Source organism: Bubalus bubalis, chromosome X, assembly GCF_019923935.1.
Source record: "Bubalus bubalis isolate 160015118507 breed Murrah chromosome X, NDDB_SH_1, whole genome shotgun sequence".
Classification (NCBI taxonomy): Eukaryota; Metazoa; Chordata; class Mammalia; order Artiodactyla; family Bovidae; genus Bubalus; species Bubalus bubalis.
The window spans coordinates 85,110,158-85,133,414 of record NC_059181.1 but is presented as its reverse complement, the minus strand read 5'-3'; the positions used below and the strand labels follow the sequence as shown (position 1 = coordinate 85,133,414).

Here is a 23,257-nt window from a genome sequence, read left to right as displayed (position 1 = left end):
GGAATCCTAGCTCTGCCACTTGCCAGCTGTATGACAGTGGACAAGTTACCTTAAGCCTCAGTTTCATCACCCATATATGGAGTTCAATCAGTTTACTCGCTCAGTCATGTCCAACTCGTTGCGACCCCATACACTTGATAATACCTAATTTGTAGGCTTGGACTGAGGATTCAATGAGACCATTTATGTAAATTACCTGGTACAAAATAAGCATGGACTATATGATAGCTGCTATTGTTTGTATTTCAGAAGAGGAACATAGGGCTCTGGTAATATCATCCTAGAAGTTAGTATTCAAGATCCTTGTTCCAGTCTTGAATTCATCACCAATAAATAACAGTCCCAGTAAGATCTTTCCCCCAATAAGGTGAAGTGGTAAACCTGTTCACCTTATTGGGGGAAAGATCTTATTTCTATTTTGCTTTCCATTACATTACCTGCAGAATGCCTAGGCCATCATCATAATAAAAATAACAACATTAATAATAACAATAAACATTTATTGAGGAGTCATTAGGTGCCAGGCAAGCTCTTTTATGTGTATTAACTCATTTAATCTTCACAATAATTGTATGAGGTAGGTACTGTTATTATTCGCAATTTAAAATTAGTGAAGATACAGTGAGCTTAAGTAAATTTGCAGTACTTTTCTCTCAGAGCCCATGCTCTTACTTACCATGTTATAACTGAGCTTAATAAATACATGCTAAATTAATTAATGGATGGTAAACTCACCAATAAAAGAGTATCATGTATACCTTTTGTAACTTCTCTTTTTCCTTTCATGGCTTCCTTATTAAAGACAGAAAAATCAAATTTTTTTCTTCACTCTCTTCCCCGTCTCAAACATCATTCCCAAACACCAAGGAAAACAAGAAGCAGAAACAGTAAACCTCCACATCTAATGGTATTGCTGCTGCTGCTGCTAAGTCGCGTCAGTCGTGTCCGACTCTGTGCGACCCCATAGACGGCAGCCCACGAGGCTCCCCCGTCCCTGGGATTCTCCAGGCAAGAACACTGGAGTGGGTTGCCATTTCATTCTCCAGTGCATGAAACTGAAAAGTGAAAGTGAAGTCGCTGAGTCTTGTCTGACTCTTAGCGACCCCATGGAATGCGGCCCACCAGGCTCCTCTGTCTATGGGATTTTCCAGGCAAGAGTGCTGGAGTGGGGTGCCATTGCCTTCTCCACTAATGGTATTAGGAGACATCTATAATCTTGAACCACAGAATATGAAGATAGAAACCTGCTATAGCAGTGGTAACTGATTTAGCAGACTGGAGGGTGATTAAATTTAAGTACCTGAAGAGGTACTTAAATTGGTAAGCAACAAGGAGATTTGCCCCTGTGAAACCTGGAAGGGCTTAGGAGTTAGAGGCGCTATGCACAGAAGTGGGGGTTAGGCAGAGCACTAAAAGAGGGGTGTCTTTGAATGTGTGTGTACAGAACAGTTAGATTTCTGCCATCTACCTCTACCAAGGAGAGCCGAATCTCTGCAGGAAACAGGTTAAACTGATTTAGAGCAGCTCCAGAGCTGGAACACTTGACCCAAAGGACAGTGAAAATGAGGTGAGCCATAGAAAAATGAATGATGAAGCTAAAGAGTTCATACTTAATGATGAAAATCCCAGTCTACTTCTCCCAACATGGCTCCTAGAATAGTGACAACCAGGATTACAACTCCCAGGAAGGAGATCGAAGCATTCTTCTCTAAAGAAAGTGACTAGCCCAAGAGGCAAGATCTACAGATATTGACACGCACACAAAAAAACAGCTGGCAAGTCAATTCCCTGATACTGAAACCTACAGGTCAACATGCCCACCATGGACATAAACCTTCAAATCCTTCTTTTAAAGCTTCATTGTTAAATATAACCAGACAGCCAGGATCATCACTTAAGGAAAGCTTCCAAGATTAAATAGAGAGACCAAAACAAAGAAGCATGAAAAATTAGGAACTGAGAGAGACACAAAGAGCAAAGGAAAACTTCAAAGAAACTATAATGAGTATCTTCAGAGAAATAAGAGAAAATTTTGTATTATTGAAACAAAAGCAGGATGCTATAACAAAATAGAATCAAACAAGAATTAATTCTTGGAAATTAAAAACATGATAGCAAAAAAATTTAATCAGTAAAAGAGTCAGAACACAAAATTGAGGAACTCTTTCAGGAAAAACCACTAAAAACAAAGATGAGTGATACAAGGGAACTAATAAGACAATTTAAAAATTCAACCCAGAGAAAAAAATCAACCCAGGCAATCTTATATCAACTAATGGTATTTCCAGAAAGTACAAAGACAATGTTGTTGAGGAAATTATCAAAAAAAAAAAAAAGAAAGAAAATTTTCTAGGCAGAAGGAACTTCTAGATTAAAGGCCCTACCAAATGTACAGCACAATACATGTCAAAAATCCAGGCATAATCATGAAATTTCATTACATAAGGAATAAAGAGATAACCTTAAAAGTTTCCAGGGAAGATAAGGAGGAGTAAAAACACGTTACATCAAAGGATCAGGAAAAAGAATGACACTGGAGTTCTCAACACCAATGATGGAAATAAGACAAAGTGCCGTGTCTTCAAAGTGCTAATAGAAAATAATTTTTAATCTATATTTATGCCATGCTGTGCTAAGTCACTGGGAGAAGGCAATGGCACCCCACTCCAGTACTCTTGCCTGGAAAATCCCATGGACAGAGGAGCCTGGTAGGCTGCAGTCCATGGGGTCGCTAAAAGTCGGACACGACTGAGCAACTTCACTTTCACTTTTCACTTTCATGCATTGGAGGAGGAAATGGCAACCCACTCCAGTGTTCTTGCCTGGAGAATCCCAGGGACGGCGGGGCCTGGTGGGCTGCCGTCTATGGGGTTGCACAGAGTCGGACACGACTGAAACGACTTAGCAGCAGCAGCAGTGCTAAGTCACTTAGTTGTGTCCGACTCTTTGCAACCCTATGGACTGTAGCCCACCAGGCCCCTCTGTTCATGGGGATTCTCCAGGCAAGAATGCTGGAGTGGGTTACCTCCAGGGGATCTTCCCATCCCGGTGACTGAACCCGTGTCTCTTAAGTCTCCTGCATTGGCAGGTAGATTCTTTACCACTAGCATCACCTGGGAAGCCAACCTATATTTATGACAAGCTTAGTCAAACTATCAATCAATAGTGAAGCTAGAATAAAAGTTCACAGTGTAAAATTTTGAAAGTTTAACTCCTGTTTATCTTTCTCATAATCTGCTAAAGGATGTGCTCCACCAAAATGAGACCGTAAACAAGAAAATGGGAGTCATGAGAGTCATGAATAGTGAATCCAACACAGAAGAAAGAGAAAAAGGAATTTCCAGTGTGGCAAAAAGGAAGATCCTATCATAATAGTTGTACAGCAACCTTAGGGAGCAACAAGTTTAGATTGGAACAGGAGGACAGAGAGCCTTGGGAAAAACAAATGAAATTGATAAGGGATTTAACAGATTTTGCCATGTATAAAATTGTTTTGAAAGGATTCTATAGTTTTATCAGACAGTGCAGAAAGACTTGGAAATCCAAATTAAGGAAAAAAAATAAAAATAAAGCAATTATTAACTCCAGTAAAAATCAAAAGTTATAATTGAAATGAATTCTTACTATAGTATACCACATGGATTATTTATGAGTGATATTTAGACAGGTAAAATATTAAAAACATAAAATATGAATTTAACTAAAAGGTGTGACATAATTCTATTGAGAGTCTGAAGGAGGGTAAGAAAGTATATAAGAGTTAACAATCTTTAACTATAATAGGAAATGAGCAAATAATATCCAAAGTAGAGTAATCAAGAAACCAGTAGCAGTATGATATTTAGAAATATAAATACCACAATAGAGAACTAAAAGACATGAAAGTAGTTGTTTCTGATGAAGAGTGAGAGGAAGGCCTAGGGACTGCCTTGTTGATACAAAACATTTTAGTATTTCTTGACTTTTAAAACTATGTGCATGCATTGCTTTGATAATTTTGTTTGTTTTTTTAATTTTTTGGAGATGCAATTGTATAAACTAAAAGGATGCAAACCATTGCTTCAAGCAATATAGCCTCTATATTTGGAATTTTCAACTCCACTGGAAGTTATTGGGCAAGGGAAAAATATAGCCATCTTTCTCATATATTTGTTTACTCATTTACAATTTCTCTTTCATTAGAATTTAAGCCCCATAAGATTGGAAACAATTAATGTGCTAGTAAATATTAGCAATAGCTCTAAGAGAAGGGGAAAAACCTCTTATTTGTAGCATTTACCTCTTACTTGTAGCATTTACCAATTTATGTGGCATAAATATTCTCAACGCCTGATTCAATCTACCAATATGATGCCAGTGAACACAGTGTTGGGAAAAGAGGCACACAATTGGCTTTTATGAACTGGCTCCAATTCTACTGACAAAAATCCTGTCTTGTTTACTCTTATCTGAAATTCAGCATAGTGCATGGCACATGGTATGTGCTTAATAAATAGCTGTTGATCTGTTGATTGAACAAGAAAAAAAAAAAAAACAGGAGTCCAGGGGTAAGCAAAGGAACTATTGAGCAATTCTTTGCCAATAATCATAAAACTTCAAGAGAGTAGGAAGCTGAGGTCAGACTGTAACTTAGAGGCTAGGTCACCATCAACCAATAAGGTCATTAACCAAAAACAAAAGGTGAAAAGGAAGTAGCTGTAAGTCAAGCACTCTGCTAGTCACTTTACCCATATTGCTTTGTTTAATCTTCCCAACAATCCTAAAAGCTGTAGATTACTATTCCACTTTACAGATGGTGAAATTGAGACTCAAAAATCTAAGTAATTTCCCCAAGGGTAGACAGCTAGCAAAAGGAAAAGCTGAGATTTAAACCAAGTTTGTCTAACTCTTTACCATATGCTCTTTCTGCTATACTAGCTGCCTTTAAAAATACCTTTTAGCAAGGTAATTTAGGGGAAAGGGAGTTTTTGTTTATCAGAGATGCGAAAATAATTATCTTACAATTCTATCACTCTTTGGTTATGAAGGCAAAGCCAAGGCACCTGCAAAGTGGGGGCAGAAATGCATCTAAACAAGCTTTCTTTATATATAAGCTTTAGAGTCTTTGTTTTCGCTCTATTTCCTTGTCTAAAGCAGAGTACAGGCTGCCTAGCAACCAAACTAATGGTGTCTTTTTTTACCTTAATTACCTTATGTTTTCCACAGCTCAAAGAGATTGGATCAACTATTAAGAGTAAAAGGTCTGAAATTTTTGTATCAAAATATCTGCTCACATACACGTATTACACACACAGATACACACACCCATGTGTGCGTACACACACACACACTTCTTTCTATTTCCCTCAATCCTGTGATTAAAGTAAAAAAAATGATTTAGTCTTGTATCTATATGATACCATATCATTGGATAACAAGTACAAAAATTCACCATCTGGTTGCTTGCCTGTGAATACACCAAACAACTGGCTTGAGCAACCATTCTTGGCAGTCTGCAGGATTCTTGCCACTCTTTACCAAATCAATGAATTGTTTTTAATAAATATATGTGTATCTCCTAAAAGAAAGATTTATTATAAACTTATCAGTGGCAATAAAGTTCAAATCCAAAACTGTTAATATCTGTGCTAGTTACTTTTTTTTATTAGAACAAGAATCAGCAAAATCTTTGCTATCAATACTCAGGACAGAAAGAGATAAGAAAACCTAAGGTTGACCTTTCTATCCATTCAGATAGAAAGGCAGTGCACAGAATAAAGGAATACATAATATACACAAAGGAGAAGATCATGGAGAATGTGTTAGGCACAATCAATTGCCTACACGACAGCCTTCTTCCTTGCTAATGGAATCTCAATTTTAATTGTGCATACTTTTTCAGCAACCATAGGGTCAGTCACAATGGTCTCATTCTTCTTTCTAAATTATTCAATTTAGCATGAGTATGGGACATGACTGATCAGGAAAGTGTGGGGAGAAGTCTGCTTGAAGAGATTCTTGGCAAGATTTCCTCACTTTTAAAAAGAGACACAAGAAAGGGACATTTCTCAGTTCCGTTTGTAGACAGTTCCACTCGGATGTGCTGTCTGGGACTGCAGCAGTCATCTTGGGACCAGGAGAGTAACCAGCATGAGGGCAAGCCAGCATGCTATGGTTGTAAAGTGAAAAGGTGAAAATAACCTGGCTCACTGATAATGTCATTGAACAGCTGAATTAACTGACCCTAAAGTCCCCATATCTTCCAGTTTTGAAAAAAAAAATTACTTGGGTTATTTTGTGTTGCGCTCTCTGTTAGTTACAGCCAGAGCATTATAACTAATACACTATGCTAGCAAATGCTAGAACTTTTCAACTTATTTATGTGCCATTCTAAATACTTCTGAAACTGAGTGCCTTCTATGTCTGGCCTCTAACCTACAAACAAAAACTCCCTCTGTATTTTTTCTGATGTAACTATCTTTGGCCTCCCCATCTTTCTTTCATATTCCTTGTCTTCTTTTTATTTCTCCCTCTTTGTTTTTGTCTTTTGTCCATTTTTTGATCCATTTTGTTTTTGTCCATTCATTTCTCTGCTTTCTTCCTGTCCCCACTATTTTTTCTTCCACTAGTCCCTCTGGCTGTGATTTGAATCTGAAATATGTTTATACATATACTCAACTATACATATATATCTATATATTATTTCTTACATATTATTAGGGAGGAATTCTTCCCCATTCCCAAAGATTCCTTTCATATACAGACAGCCCTACTAGCAAAACAAACACCTAACTTCTTCACCACCTTACTCATTCCTTCCCACAAAGGAGGAGTGACTTTGACTGGTCCATTTGGAAAGAGAATTAAACATGTGTATCCCAGGCCATCCTAACTTATTTCTCTTAAGAGTGAGCTCCCTATAGGGAGTACATACTCCACTATGCTCTTCTAGGTTACACATTTAAATGAAAGGCATGCCCTCATGGGGCAGGAACATAGGGGTCTGGTAATGCTGGTGACTAGATGGAGAAGGCTGATCAATCTTCAGATTCAATCGTGGGAAACTCAAATACACATAGACAGAAGCTGTATTCCCCAATACCAGCTTTATCAATAATAAAGCCAGTATCTTCTTACATACCAGCTCTTATTGTTGAATTGATCAGAACTTGGGTCAGAAATAGGATTCATTTTTACTAGGCTCCTTTGAACGGCACTTATATATATGTGTATATATATAATATGTATTTTAGCACTAGTATATATTAAAGTTTTGTGTCCCTATTCTTAAACACATTTTGTTTCTTTTTCATGGTTGTATGCTGTCATTATGGGTAGCTTGAAGATAAAAAATAAAAATAAAAACTCCAATAATGTGTCTTTGTTTTACAAAAGTTTTTTGCAAACAAAAGGTGTTTTTAACTTGTGTGCAGTTGCCTGTTATTGACTGAGTTTCCTCAGGAATAGAGGCACTTGATAGGAAAAATATTTACCTTCCTGATTTTTGAGTTTTTCTGATCATGATTAATTTGTGAATCTGCACTTACTTGATCTGACTCCAGCTTCTCAGGAATTTCACCTCTAGCTGCTGCCTCCTCAAAGGCTTGATAGAAGGTCTTTTCTTGGGACTCTACTGTGATGGTCAACACAGCATCATAGGCTTCCCGGAGTTTTGGGTTGTTCCTTAAAACCTGGTAGGGGATATGCTTATAAGGTAAACTGTAGAGCAGGGTGTCATAGGGAACAAAGACATAGGTGCCATCAGTCATTTGCAGATCGTGAGCCCATTCCAAGAGATGCGTCTGAGTCTCTCCCCCAATCAAAGTCGAATGCATACACATGATGATTACTGAAACCGACAAAGCAGGGAGGTTATGGCAGCAAAATGTTAGTAAGATACAGAACTAAACACTACAGATTGAGAGAAACAAATAAATGTACTATAACCAATTTGTAAATGATATCTATCTTATGTCTTCAAGATGAGCAAGATGTTGAAACCTTGAGCTGAGGCTGAGGTATTTTCAGGGACTCTGATTAGTCAATAGGGAAAAATCAGACATGTCTACAGGCTGCAGTGTCGAACACTAGATGGGAATAAGAACAAAGTTACCAAGTGGGAGGTAGCATAATGAAAGGCTTTGGAGTTAGAAGACCTAGGTTTATATCCTAATGTCACTACTTACTAGCTGTATGCCCACCCTTAGGTAAGTTACTTAACCTCTCTCTGCCTAAATATTTACTTCAGGGGATGGTAGTGATGACTGAAGGAGGAATCCATGTAATGGGCTTAACACACAGTGCTCGATAAATGGTGTATGTGTGTGTTAGTTTCTCAGTCATGTCCAACTCTTTGCGATCCCATGGATTGTAGCCAACCAGGCTCCTCTGTCCACAGGAATTCTCCAGGCAAGAATACTGGAGTGGGTAGCCATTCCCTTCTCCAGGGGATCTTCCCAACCCAAGGATCGAAACGGAGTCTCCTGATTGCAAGCAGATTCTTTAGTGGCTGAGCCACCAGGGAAGCCCTCAATAAATGGTAACTATTATTATACCTAAGAATAAGACACCTAGAAGAAGATGGGAGATTTTCCCATAGCCACTGTTGCTTTTTATTGCCTACCTCCAACAAACATACATTCTAACACATGTTGACCAAGTGTTCCCACACTTACCAAGGACATTATAGAACATGAATGGCACTAACTCATACTCTGCTATAATAATATTACAGGTGATCTGTTCAATTTTTGAAAATCCCACTTCATTATAATTGGAATTACTCTGCATTCACTCCAATTCTTCCTGGACTTATGAAACTATGTTGTTTGGCAAGGCTATGCTAGCATAGAGTGGATTGGCCACGGTTGAAGAATGGCAGCTAGATAATGAGACTGAAAGTCTTATATCCATTTTAGCCCTTGGCATGCTAAATGAGTTTAGTTTAAGTCCACTTGTGCTTCAGCGCCCACATCTTTAAAATGTAGATTCCAATGCATTTCACAGGTACATTGAGTGGTTTAATTAGATAATGCCTGGCAAGTACTCTGAGCTCCTTGAAGAAAGGCAAAGACCCTATTGCCATTGGTAAATATTAATTATACATGCTTACATGGAAACTTTAATCTCAGGAACTGAGTATGCTTAAACTACATTCAATGACTGATGTTGGGCATTTACATATTGCTTCCTCTATTTTCAAAAATCTTTGCAGTTGTTAAATACCCCCAGAAAATTTCTTCTTTGAGGTAGAGCTAGTATCCTTCATTTTTTAAGGCATACCTATTAAGTTATGAAGTTGATTTAAACACCAAACACACACACCCACCCACACATACACCATAACTTGAACTTTCAAATGACTTTTAGCTCCTTCAGTATTATTATCCTGAGAGGTTCTACATATATTCTGATGCACAAACTTTCCATTGAATACTCTAGGGATATCTCGGGAGCTAGTTCATGAACCAAACAAGGAATTCAACCTCCCTGATTCATAATCGCACATTGTATAATGGGGAAATTGAGTGGCAGGGAGGTCTGACAAGACCTTGGATTGGATTTAGAAGAAAAAATAGGACCGAAGGTCTAGAGTTCCCTAAATTTGGCTATACCATTAAATACGAATCATTGCGGTCAAGTTGGTACAGTCACATGTCCATTGAGGGGGAAAATTGAGTTTTGTCAGGTGCTTCAGGTAGCTGGCCAGTTCTTCCAACAGTACCTCTGGCAAGTAGGTTAGTATTGGCATCTTTCTTCTACAAAGACAGATTAGTTGATGAGACCAAGGTTACCCAAGAAAGATAAAATTCATTTAATTAACTTGTGCATGCATGCTGAGCCTAGTCACTTCAGTCGTGTCTGACTCTTTGTGACACTATGGACAGTAGCCCGCCAGGCTCCTCTGTCCATGGGAATCTCCAGGCAAGAATACTGGAGTGGGTTGCCATTTCCTTCTCCAGGGATCTTCCCAACCCAGGGATTGAACTGAGGTCTGTTATGTCTACCTGCATTGGCAGGCGGGTCCTTTACTACTAGCGCCACCTGGGAAAGGAATATTAAAATTACTTCACTGAATGGAAAACATATAAAACTAAGTGCTTCGTGTTGGTTGAAATACAACAAATATTTTAACATACACTATGTGTACCGAGTGCTGCGGTGTGCCAGCCAGATGCAACCTTCAGTAATGAAACATTCTTTCTCCTAGCTTTTGGGAATGTTTGGAGATAATAGCTGATACCTCCCTGGTGAGGAGAACCACCTTTCCCAAGATTGTATCCCCTCAGTAGTGTACTGGAGCCGGCTCATGCTGGTTCACAAGAGCCAATGGTTATATTTTCAGGGATTTTCTGAGCTAGTTAATGTCATGTTGGTAGCTTGAAATTGGCCATGGTGGGCATTACAAAACCATGGGAATCAGCAAATGCTACAAATCAGGGCTTTTCCCTCCTCCCCCATAAACTGGCTGTTAAACAATTATTATCACACTGTGAAATGAAAATATCTCCTGCCATATTAATCAGCAAGAAATGTCACAGCCATCAGTGATTTCTGGCCTCCAAATGTGAATGAGGGCTTCCAAAACTGCAATCCACCGGATGCTGCCGCCCCCCACCATGATTGCTGAGGAGCTGGGGATGCAAGAAGCAAGGTGAACAAGGACACAGGATTGCCCCTGAAGGCTGAGCTGCATGTGAAGGGAGTGAATCCAGCAAGCCCAGAGGCTTGCATCTGCCCTTACACAGCATGCTAAATTCCTTAACTTGATACCTGATCTTTGATGATCAGACTGCCTGCTCCCCTTGTCACAAACTTGTATATAGCCTGACTTCCCCTCCTGCCTCCTTGGAGCAGTTTTGTCAGAGCTACTGAGATGCTGTCTTCCAGGCTCAGAGTCCTGAACATTCCCACCAAATAAAATAACTCTCTACTTTAAGGTTGTGACTATCTTTTTTAAGTCAACAACACTGCATGCCTTTCTCTGCATCAGCCTATGCCCAGTGACTGGTCAATATGGAGGCATAAAGGCCAACACTCCTTAATTCTGGACAATTCTGAAAGGCCATCCCAGCTGCAGAGTTCCCCCTGGGACTGGCTGGGACCTTTGTTGTGGCTGCATGACAGTTTAATTTCTCTCTTTCCAACCCTACTGCTGTCTCTCCTTTACAGACGTTGTCCTTGAAAGCAATCCCCCAATAAGCTTCCTGCAGACAAACCTCCATCTGCCATACTTTTTTTTCCAGGGTACCAACTTATGACACTGGTTTAGATCCCCACTGTACACTGAACTGACATCCATCATGGCACTTACAAGATGTATTGCCCTTATTTATTTATGTCAGCCTCTACTATGAAACCATGAGTTCCCTGAAGCAAAAAAAAAAAACTGTATTTTATTTATTTCTGTATCCTGGTACATAATTATGCACCAAGTATACAATGAATATTTGAAAATTTCAGAAACAGAAGTTATGAATTGGGTATCTTTTGTGGGTTCCTTGAGATGTGAGACATGGGCATTTCAGATTGTTAGTGTGGAGGAACAATTCAAAGGGATATTTGCTGGGCAGGTAGATACTAACATGCCTGTCTTTAATGCTTGTGCCATTAACTATGCTCAAGACCTTACCCTCAACCTGAACCTCTACTTTTAATTTTCCTTTCATTGGCCCACACAGAGGTCATTTCAGGCAAAGAGTCAGAATTTTTATGACTGGAAAGACTCTTTGAAACCATCTACCTCCTCTTACTCCCTCATTATTTTACAGATGATGAAATGGAAGACTCAAGAGGGAACAATCACAGTATACTCTATTTTTTGCAAGGTAAGACTTTGCTATTGAACATGATTAAAACAGAAAGCATAAATACTGAATTCAAACAACACCAGCTTAATTTAATAGATTGTGTGCTTTGTGAATAAGGATTTATGGATGCACCTGTTCTACATGATTATTTTAATAAATAGCTTTATTATCTCAAAATGACATTCATTAAAATGGGATTTTACCTGTAAGTTGTCAGGAAAGGATTAGTAGACAGAAACCTTAAATCCTTGGCAAGGTCTAGGTCAACAGGTAATCATTGAATAATATTAATCTGTAAGTTTCCGTCCTGATTGTTAACTGTCAAGCCACTCTATGGCCTAAACAAGGACCAGGAAATACATCCTCCTGAGCTCCCATCTCACCAGGATGTGATACTAGCACTTTCTCTGAGCCACCTGAGCCCCACTTGAGTTGTCTAACAGCTATGTCTTCATACTGTGGTACCCACTATGGCAGGGTGCTCAGAACCCTTCAATGCTAGCAGCAGAAAATGTCATGAAACTCTAGAAGCTAATTCCCAAGTCACTCAACTCCTACTTCTCTTCCTATATTAAAATACTCTATCTAATACTTCCTTGAGATATAGAAACTGTGTTTCTCCAAAAGCAAAGTTTACTTCTCCCAGATTCCTGGCTATAGAGTGCTTAGTGGAGGAATCTGAGCCCAGTCTCACATCTTGTGAGATGAAAATGTTTTCACTAGCTAGTGCTGAAGAAGTTCTTAGAAGTCCTATTCACACTGTGAATAGCCTACAACACTGCTCCCAATCCACAGAAACCCTCCATTCTACTGTCCTTGATTTTCATTTTAACCTTTTGTGACATTTCCTACCACTGCTACTGCTAAGTCGCTTCAGTCGTGTCCGACTCTGTGCGACCCCATAGACGGCAGCCCACCAGGCTCCCCCGTCCCTGGGATTCTCCAGGCAAGAACACTGGAGTGGGTTGCCATTTCCTTCTCCAATACATGAAAGTGAAAAGTGAAAGTGAAGTCGCTCAGTCCTGTCCAACTCTTAGTGACCCCATGGACTGCAGCCTACCAGGCTCCTCCATCCATGGGATTTTCCAGGCAAGAGTACTGGAGTGAGGTGCCATTGCCTTCCCCGTTCCTACCACTAGCATTCATCTTAACCTATTTCATGTTAATGGATATTGAGAGAGATGGGAGAGAATAAGCAGTCCAGAGTGGGAAGGGGGTATCCAGTGTGATTTATCCCAGGTCTCACATTCCCCCAGGATTCACACCCATGAGGCCACAGCCTGATAGAAGTAGATTCACACCATTCTCCTCTCAGCTCTCCCCTACCCACTCTATAAAAAGGATACATAACTAGAATCTGCATGTTTCCCAACCACCACCCCAAAGTGTGATTCAGTGCAAGATGCCCTCAAAAACCATACTTTTAGAACACCACAGTACATGATGTGTGGTTATTTCTATCAATTAAGGACACCACACACATTTTTAGCCTTAAGTCCTGAGACCACCACTTACGTACCTGCCACCAGTGTTGAACTGGTTCAAGTAGCTCAGCATGCTGTCAGACACATATTACATTCAATGGCCATTCTGTCTGTATTAGATCATGCTTTTTCATACCCAGTAAAACTGTTATTACAAGTACTTTTACTGCCTTCACATTACTGCCCAGCTTACATTTTTAATATTCCTTCATATCTTGCAACATATGTTTTGTTCAACTTTTCCTAAACTGCTATGCAGATGTGTGTGTGTGTGTATGTTCAAACACACACAAGAGTTGTGTCTGACTCTTTTGAATCCCATGGACTGTAGGCCGCCAGGCTCCTCTGTCCATTGGATTTTCCAGGCAAGAATACTGGAGTGGGTTGCCATTTCCTTCTCCAGGGGATCTTCCTGACCCAGGCATCAAACCCGTGTCTCCTGCATTGGAAGGCAGATTCTTTACCACTGAGCCACCAAGGAAGCCCAGATGAGGGCTTTTAAACGCAGGAAGCCTAGATGTTTATAGATTTTCTCTTGGGCTGGGTCTTCAATAATTATATCATCACTGATAGCAGACCCATTCATGAGAGCAAGTTGTCCTTTCACCATTCACATTGATTTACATTTAACTATACGAAATTCCCTATCAGCACTAAGGTTCTTGGTCATAGTATTATACTATCACTATTATTACTACTGTAGGAAAAATGGGATAATGTTTATCACTTGGAGGCACTTAAAATAATTTTATCAGTGGGACCAAAAGTTAAGAGAGAAAAATGGAAGGGCTGCATTATACACCATGGAACACAGGATCTTAAGTGAGTATGCCTTAGGGGCATTCCTCAAGTACATAAGAGGCAGTAGAGCTTAAGTCTTTCATTAAACCAGTGATTCTCAAAGTATGATCCCCAAACCATCAGCATCAGCACTACCTTGAGCTGGTTAGAAATGCAAATTCTAGGGCTCTATTCCAGCCTCCCCCACCCCCAAGTCAGAAACTCTGGAGGAGGGATGTAAGCCTTCCAGGGGATTCTGCCCACACTTAGGTTTGGGAGGCACTACTTTAGATTAACCTGAATACGTAGCCTAGCCCTCCTACTCACTAGTTACGTGATATTGGGCAACTATTTAACCTCTCTTAGCCTCCAAATCAGAGAAGGCAATGACAACCCACTCCAGTACTCTTGCCTGGAAAATCCCATGGATGGAGGAGCCTGGTAGGCTGCAGTCCATGGGGTCGCAAAGAGTCGGACACGACTGAGCGATTTCACTTTCACTTTTCACTTTCATGCATTGGAGAAGGAGATGGCAACCCACTCCAGTGTTCTTGCCTGGAGAATCCCACGGACAGAGGAGCCTGGTGGGCTGCCGTCTATGGGGTCGCACAGAGTCGGACACGACTGAAGCGACTTAGCAGCAGCAGCAGCAGCATCTTTCACACTTTCCAAAGCACCAAACTCCTCTTGTTTGTTTAACTTTGTCCCAACTTCAGGCAGACTACAGTCAACATCTCCCAAAGCTTCCTGTGCAAAATTGCTGATTCCCACTCTTTCAACACCATCTTCTGTTGTTACCCATTCGTGTTTTCCTGTGAATTTCCGCACCGACAGCACAGCGGGGCCGGTTCTCAGTGCCCGGACAGCACCCGCCCGCAGTCCCCAGGGCCGTGCCGAGCAGGGTGCGCTGGGTGCCAAGATGGAGCACAGGCTGCCGACCGCGGCCTGCAAGCTCTGCACCCCTCGCAGCGCCATGTTTGCATGGGTGCAGAGGGTCTCCACGCGGCACCTAGAGCACTCCGGCTGGCGGGGGCGGGGCAGGCCCCCAGATCATCTCTTTTGTGTCTGTTTTTATAAGGGCGCTAATCCCATTCATGAGGGCTCCACATCTAATGGTATTGCTGCTGCTACTGCTGCTGAGTCGCTTCAGTAGTGCCCGACTCTGTGCGACCCCATAGACGGCAGCCCACCAGGCTCCTCTGTCCCTGGGATTCTCCAGGCAAGAACACTGGAGTGGGTTGCCATTTCCTTCTCCAATGCATGAAAGTGAAAAGTGAAAGTGAAGTCGCTCAGTCGTGTCCAACCCTTAGCGACCCCATGGACTGCAGCCTTCCAGGCTCCTCCGTCCATGGGATTTTCCAGGCAAGAGTACTGGAGTGGGTGCCGTTGCAGCAGCAGCAGCCTCCAAATCTCATCCATGAAAGTCAAAGTGTTAGTCACTAAGTCCTGTCCAACTCTTTGCAACCCCATGAACTGTAGCCCATCAGGCTCCTCTGTCCATGGGATTCTCCAGGCAAGAATATTGGAGTGGGTAGCCATTCACTTCTTCATGGGATCTTTCCTACCCAGGGTTCAAACCTGAGTCTCCTGCATTGCAGGCAGATTCTTTACCAGCCTTCGTCCACTCACTAGTTATGTGGTATTGGGCAAGTATTTAATCTCTCTTAGACTCCAAAGTCTCACCCATAAAGTGCATTTAATAGTAATTGGCCTTAGTTTACAGGGCTGTTGCAAAAATTGAATGAGATGGTCCATATAAAACCCTTGCAAAATGACTAACATATAATAAATACTCAATAAATATTAGCTTTTATCATGTTGTCATTATTACTGGTGGGTTTGGTTCTTTTTTTTTTTTTTTTTTTTTTTTGGTGTGTGTGTGGTACGGGGAGGGAGGTGGGAGGAGGGTTCGGGATGGGGAACACATGTATACCTGTGGTGGATTCATGTTGATGTATGGCAAAACCAATACAATATTGTAAAGTAATTAACCTCCAATTAAAATAAATTTATATTTAAAAAAAAAAGAATCTTCAACAGATGGCAGAGGCTGGCCAGATCCCTGACAATGAGGTAGTAATAAGGTATCTGATTTTGGAAGAACAAGAGAAAGACATTCTGACAGTGTCCTAGTTACTGAACATCATATTGTAACTAAGCATTCCCAATTTGGAAGGATTTAAAGGAATCCCCAAATGGTTCAACAGCCTGGTAAACCCAAATTGAAAGGATTTCACAATCAGCCAAGCATTGATAGGCAAAAAGGTGAGGAGAAGGGAAGAGGGATTGAAATAGCCATTTGAAAAGTTCTCTAAAGAGCTTTTCAGTGGGGCCTCCTGCTAGTCTTTGTGAGAATTAGCAAAAGAACTTCTGGGTAATTGCAATTCCACAGGTGCTCAGCCTGTGAGAGATGCTTTTTCCTGCCACTGGATCAAAACCTCCAACAGAACTCATGGTTTAAGGAGTGGAGAGTGAACGAATTTTGGCCCTCATGTCCACTCAGCTAGGTTCCCTTGTGTAGGGCCAACTTCCATAACCACACACAGCAGCCCTGACCATAAGTTGAGGCCTTTGTCTTTGATCAATATCTCTCCTTTATGACTTTTTCGGAAACAAAGATAATTGGTAATTGCCTCTGAAGCTTAAAGGAAATGAGCTGACAATCTGGGAGAAACAGAATACCGACTTCTCTGGGACTTCATTTACCCCATTCTTTGATTTTAATGATGTCTGTATCTACCTACTTGTTATGTGAGATCCACAGGTGTTGTAAAACTTAAAAGAGAATACCTTTTCTCCTGGATAACCCAGAGGATTAAATGACATTATCTATATGCAAATACCTTGTAAACTGTAGAGTTTTCATTGTCTCAGTGGCAGCCTCTAATAACGCCCCAGCTGTTTCCCCTTCCAAAAGCCCACAACCATTATTACTGTTATGATCATCTTTACAATTAAATTTTATCATTGTCTTGCCATTGTGTAAGCACAATTTAGACCGGTTTCTAAGAAAGACATTCCTTCTGACTCCAGTAAGGTGCCAGTGAGCACTCATGCTTATGCTCACGTTCAGTCACTCAGTCGTGTCCGACTCTTTGCAACCCTATGGACTGCAGCCCACCAGGCTCCTCTGTCCATGGGATCCTCCAGGCAAGAATACTGGAGTGGGTTGCCATTTCCTTCTCCAGGGGCTCTTCCCGACCCAAGGATTGAACCCATGTCTCCTGCCTTAGCAGGCAGATTCTTTACAACTGAGCCACCCAGGAGCCCAGTGAGCACCAGAAACATAAATTTATGTGAAAGAGAAGTGGCATACGAGCCAGTAATAAGCTAACTTTCTCTACCCTCGCTCCCCACCACTACGTCTCACTGCCACCACCACTGTCACGTGGGGCTGTGCTCACTGTTATTGTGAGCAGGTCAGACGAAATCAGTCTTCCAACTATTTCCATTACTTCCAAACATTGCCAGTCCTCTCCAAAGGAAGGGATCCCTTTCTACTATATTTTGTACATCCCAAAAGGTCCTACCCTGAAGGTTTGTTTGCGGGCCCATAGTGTTAAGAAGTAGCTTCATATCCAGCAGAATAAGGAAGAGGCTAGGTCCTGCCTTGCTCAGTCCTTCTCAGCTGAGGTCACCACAAAAACCTTAGTGCTTTTTCGGTTATGATAGTTAACAGCTAGGAATACTATTACCGTATTATACTATACTGTATAAATACTATATACAGTATTACCATATTTCTAGTCCCCGTCAAAAGGTGCTAGAAAATCAGCTAGAAATGTCAACCACAAATTGGCACTTGTCATGGGTGCTTGCCATCTACCTCTACAAGGATTGAATCATGTGCCGCTCCAGCTGCTGACCTTCAACACCCCTTGAAGGAGTTCAGGGTGGAAAGCAGAGATGAGGCACTCTGTGCTCCAGCAAACTGGCAGGACAGGTCCTCAGATAGTTAGATATTTTCAGGAGCTAACTTTATGACCCCAATTCTTGTATCTCCTCGTATCTAGAAAAGCACTAAAATCATTCATGGTGATGGCTGTTTCTTAAGACTAGCATAGGCTTCCCAAGACCAGCAGAAACTTTCTACAAAAAAATATGTGCTTGATTGCATGTACTCCTCCTTCACCAAAATCACATATATACTGTCCTTTCCCCTTGCCTCTTTGGAGCAGTTTCTCAGAGATATCTGAGGTGCTCTCTCCCGGGCTGCTGTCCTCATATTGCCCCAGATAAAACTTAACTCGCAACTCTCACATTGTGTGTGTGTGTGTGTGTTTTAGTCAACAGAGATTTGATCTAGTATGTGCTGAATCTGGTGTACTGTAACTGTCCTCACTTGTTCTGTTGGCCCAATCCATACTCATTGGGGCTTCCCTCATAGCTCAGTCAGTAAAGAATCTGCCTGCAATGCAGGAGACCCGGGTTCGATTTCTGGGTCAGGAAGATCCCGTGGAGGTGAAAACGGCAACCCACTCCAGTACTCTTGCCTAGAGAATACCATGGACAGAGGAACCTGGCAGGCTACAGTCCATGGGGTTGCAAGAGTTAGACACGACTTAGTGACAAAATCACCACCATACTCATTAGCTTCCAACTTAGTTTCTCACCAGATCTCCCATTCTCTGATGGGACCAGAGATGTGCCCTGAACCTCAGGCTTCGTGGCTAAAGTCCCGATACTCAATTTACATTCATACTCTGAATCCTGCTTCTCATACTCCTATTGGCTGATGCACTACTGTCAATGATCAAGTGGACACTAAGTTTACCTTAAGACTCACTCCTCTTCTGCAAATCCTTCTACCATATCCCACGTACCACTTGGGGTGCCCTCAGATACCAACAACTAGCTGTGCCAAGTGTAAGTACCACACACTCTTAGATACTGCACACCGAACTGCCAGAGGTCATACTCAGACCACAGATCAACCAATGGCTCAGTTTGCCTGCATCCACCCCCAACCTACCCACATTCTGATTCATGTTGCTGAAGTCCCAGCATGCTTCATCTGAGTCTGCCTATGTTTTGTCAGAAACCCAGGGTAAAATCCTTGCAAGCACAGCTTTGTCTTCACTCACTTTGTCTTTCTGAGTCCTTACTGCACTTTCTGTTGCTTCTCTCCCTATTCAGGGTCTTCCTTTGCTCCATAACCACATACCATCCTCTCTAGGTTTCCAGGATCCCACCTCCATTCTGCCCCCATCTACTCTCTCACCCCCATCTTAAAATTTTCATTCCCTTAGTAAGCTGATCCACACTGTTATACAGAAAACAATCTGATTAAACAAAGTCATATTAAGAAAAAATATCTGGTAACTTAAAGTAGGGAAAGTTTATTTGCATTTTCATGAACTTGAAGCAATGGTTCTTGACTCTAGCTTTATTTTGCAAGCACCTGGGAAGCTACTTAAAGTACCTTTGCTGGGCCCTCACCACCAGAACATCAGGATATCCAGAGGTGGTACTCTGGCTCCAATCATTTTGAATAGATGTCCAGGTATTTCCAGTGTGCAGCCAGAGTGAGAACCATTGACCTAAGGGAATGAATCTCTAATAGTAAGACTATAATAAGTGTATTATCGCCCTAAGTGACTTAGCATAGCATAGCATAGCATAGCATAGCATAGCATAGCAATAAGTGTATTTGCTACCTCCCTGCCTCAAAAGAGTTGTGGGTGCTGAGTACTCAATCCTAACTTCTCTCAGTCTGAAAACCCAAAGAGCTTTGGGGCCTGGATTTATTTAACATTTCATGGTAGGGAACAAAATGTCATTTTAAAGAGTATACTATTTAGAATGGGTGGGATGTGAAATGCTCATGGAATGTAAACTTGCAGGAGACACTGGGCTTCATGAAGATTTGTAACATATTATAAAGTTATGATATTAAATATGTTAGCTTGTTTCTGGCATGACTCCTCCCTGAAAATGGTTTTATATCTTTGAAAATAATTTTGTGCTCTGCTTTGAAAGTATCAGGCTCTATTATGAAGTAATCAGAGCCACACTGATTGCTTAACATTTATAGGATCTTGTAGACTGGAGCTAGAAGCAGACTACTGTAGTTCCTGGAACTAAATATTCTTGCCCTCATCCTCCCAAAATGATCATAATTAAGGTCCAATACTGGAGACACTCAAAACTTAAACTGAGCTTCTGGGTACAGGCCAGCCCCAAGCTGGACCATTCTCTAACAAGTGCATTGTTATGTTAAGGAAATGACTGGGACCAGGACTAATCCTAGAAGTAATCAGTTTGACAAGTAGTTTCTGAGCTATCTGTCTTGAAGTGATGGAATGACTGCAATAGAGGATGAGCAGTGTTCCCACAAATCACTGCTACTTTCCAGAAAAAAGTAAGGTGGAGATTAAACAATTAGAAAAAAAAATCAAGACCCAGTGTCACAAGGGCTTGCAGTAAGTATATGTAAAACACATCCATCTGATTTAAGAAGATCAGGAAGTGTCCTCCCCTTCCCCAAAATGCACCCAACTTGCCCTCAGTCAGTGGGTCAGTCTGCTGCTTCCCAGTTGCTCCATGGTCTCTGCAAGAATCATCTTTGGACAGAAAACTTCTCTTGGAAGGGGAATGGTTACAATTTGGGTAGGTTTCTCATTTTAATATGCTTTCTTTTATCAGCTATGTCCCTCCATATCAGCCCATTGTATGCTGCAGAGAGAGAAAAACCCTGTTTTCAAGGACTGGAAAGCAAGAAGCGGTGGGTGTGCATTTTGGAGTCCAGAGAAGACACGTTCTAAGTGAGAGGTGATGAACCAGGGGCACTGGGCACCTATGAGGGAAAGTACCCAGAAGGGAATCAAAGGGAAATCTCACTTCAGTGACTAGACTGGACAAAAATAAAGCTCTAAGAACACCCCTTCTCGGCTGATCTGAAACTGCCGAGGTCCTAACAGCATGGAGGGTGTGTGGCCACAGCTGCTCTTGATGCTAATCTTCCCCACTGAGGCGCTGAAAGCAGGCACTGGCACCCAAGGGCATTTGAACCACAGAGGTCTTTGTACTTGTACTCAGTTCATAAAATAGGCTCTGTTGAAGCAGGACAGTCTTGGGGCCTGAGTGTGATTGAAAGGGGGCAAATGCATGAAGAACTGGGGAGTAATGTGCTATCCTAGGCTGTGAGGGTCAGAAACCTTTCACTGAAGCCACATTGAAAGCTGAGCCCCGAGAAAGCACTCACTGCGAATTCTATCTGCCTGGCGAATCTGCTGGAGAGCTTTCTGGATGCTTTGGCTGTCTTGTCCTGTGGTCAGGACGACCCCTACTGGTAGGCCGCGGCTCCGAAGAGCACTTGCAACTCGATAGGCTGTGTGCACCCAAATGTCTTCATCTGAGGAAATGACTCCAGCGTGAGCCCACTGGAAATATTTCATGACAGTTAGCAGCACCCGGATGGGAGAAGGGAGAGTCCGAGAAAAAGTCGGGTGGCTATTTTTACTGTCTAATTCATAATTCACGCAAGCCCAGGAGAAAATCCCTTTGTCCCAGCTGTTTCCCAGGAGCGAGGCTGCCTCGCAGTAGCCAGGGTTGGCAGGTCCAATAAACCCTGAGGCCATCTGGTGGTGGGAAATGAAACTGGAGAGAGCCCTGGAAGCCTGGCAGTCTTCATTGAAAATCACATATTCAAGAGAGTGACCCAGGTCCAAGGCTGGGTCCTTGTTGATCCGCTCAGTGGCTAACTGAGCAGCAATCTCAGGCAGGGCCTTTGAGAACAATGGATCACAAGTCCAAGGGCCAACCACCCCTATCTTGTAGGGTGGCCCCCACACCTGCAGTGGGAGAGACATAAGGACCAAGAGCCACAAACACCACAGGAGCTTGAAAGATGCAAGGCCATGTTGTCCTCGCTGTCTTCCCAGAGTCGCGAACCAGAGCATAAGGTGGGAGAAAGGCCAGGGTCCCAAGAACATAGCCCTCCTGCTTCCAGCAGGCTAACGAAGAAATACTGCAAGGTGATTCTGTTGTTCCGAGACTGACAGTGGGGTGTCCAAGTGCCTGTCAATCAGAAGAAAAGGTATATTACTCCCATTATTCCTGAAGCTTCTGGAAATAAAAATTATGAAAGGAATGTGTGTGTCAGTTGCTCAGTTGTGTCCAACCTTTTGCGACCCATGGACTGGAGCCCGCCAGGCTCCTCTGTCCATGGAATTTTTCAGGCAAGAATACTGGAGTGGGTTGCCATTTCCTCCTCCAGGGCATCTTCCCAACCCAGGAATCGATCCCGTGTCTCCTGTGTTGCTTGCATTGCAGGCCAATTCTTTACCCGCTGAGCCATGAAAAGAATGGCAGTCCCTAAACTGTAAGTTTCTCTCCCTGACCCTGATCAAACTCTTCCTGTTCCTCTAGTTCTTGTAATCCTTATCTAAGGAGATGACACCTCCATCTATACTTGCTCTGGTCAGAAACCTAGCAATCAGCTGAGATTCTTTCTTCTGCCTCTCACTCAATCCATCCCCAATTACTGTTGATTCAACTTCGGCAATAGCTGCTCATCTCATAGGATTACATAAGGATTACATGGATTAAAACATATAGCAAATGCTTTTAACATTTAATATTTTAACATAATAACACATAATTAATGTTATTTTAGTGATATTATTATTATTATAGTTTCAAATATGTCCATTTTTCTTGACCACACTGCCCTCTTGGGGCCAGATGCAGATGTTAATAGATAATGGCAAAGCAGAGTAAAACGTGCTATGATTGAAGTAGCCCAGACAGAGGAAGATAGAGAGGGTCATCCAAGCCCAAATTTAAGGGGAATAGAAGAGGGACTGCCATTCCTTTCATGGCTCAGTGGGTAAAGAATCCTCGTACAATGCAAGAGACACAGGAGACATGGGCTCAATCCCTGGGTTGGGAAGATCCCCTGGAGAAGGAAATGGCAACCCACTCCAGTATTCTTGCCTGAAGAATCCCATGGACAGAGGAGCCTGGTCGGCTCCAGTCCATGGGTCGCAAAGGGTTGGACATGACTGAGCAACTAACACACACAGAAGAGGGAAGAGGAGGGAGGTCTCTCTGAGTTGAGCTTCAAAGAAAAGTTAGCCAGGTGAATGGGGTTGCCAGGGGGTTGGTGCTAAGAGCCTTCCAGGCAGAAGGAACAATATGAAGTAAGGACCAGAGGTGGAAAAAGGAAAAGGATATATTGATATTAGATTCTCAGAATTCCAA

General features: G+C 42.0%; 2 protein-coding genes across 2 annotated transcripts in view; both read right to left on the bottom strand.

Moving 5' to 3' along the window:
- GUCY2F (guanylate cyclase 2F, retinal) overlaps nucleotides 1-22,063 on the bottom strand; it is a 96,105-nt gene extending 74,042 nt beyond the window's left edge. Inside the window, exons 1-2 of the mRNA XM_006071580.3 lie at nucleotides 21,258-22,063; nucleotides 7,527-7,828 (exon numbers count right to left, since the gene is read on the bottom strand). Of these exons, the coding sequence (XP_006071642.2) occupies nucleotides 7,527-7,828; nucleotides 21,258-21,987 (1,032 nt within the window). The 5' untranslated portion in view covers nucleotides 21,988-22,063. The remainder of the gene's footprint in view (nucleotides 1-7,526; nucleotides 7,829-21,257) is intronic.
- On the bottom strand, nucleotides 10,969-15,028 carry LOC123465416 (glycine cleavage system H protein, mitochondrial-like). Its single transcript, XM_045164469.1, has 2 exons — nucleotides 14,717-15,028; nucleotides 10,969-10,986 (listed from the first exon to the last, which is right to left on the bottom strand). The coding sequence occupies exons 1-2, from the start codon at nucleotides 15,026-15,028 to the stop codon at nucleotides 10,969-10,971; spliced, it is 330 nt and encodes a 109-aa protein (XP_045020404.1).
- Nucleotides 22,064-23,257: the final 1,194 nt, after the last annotated feature.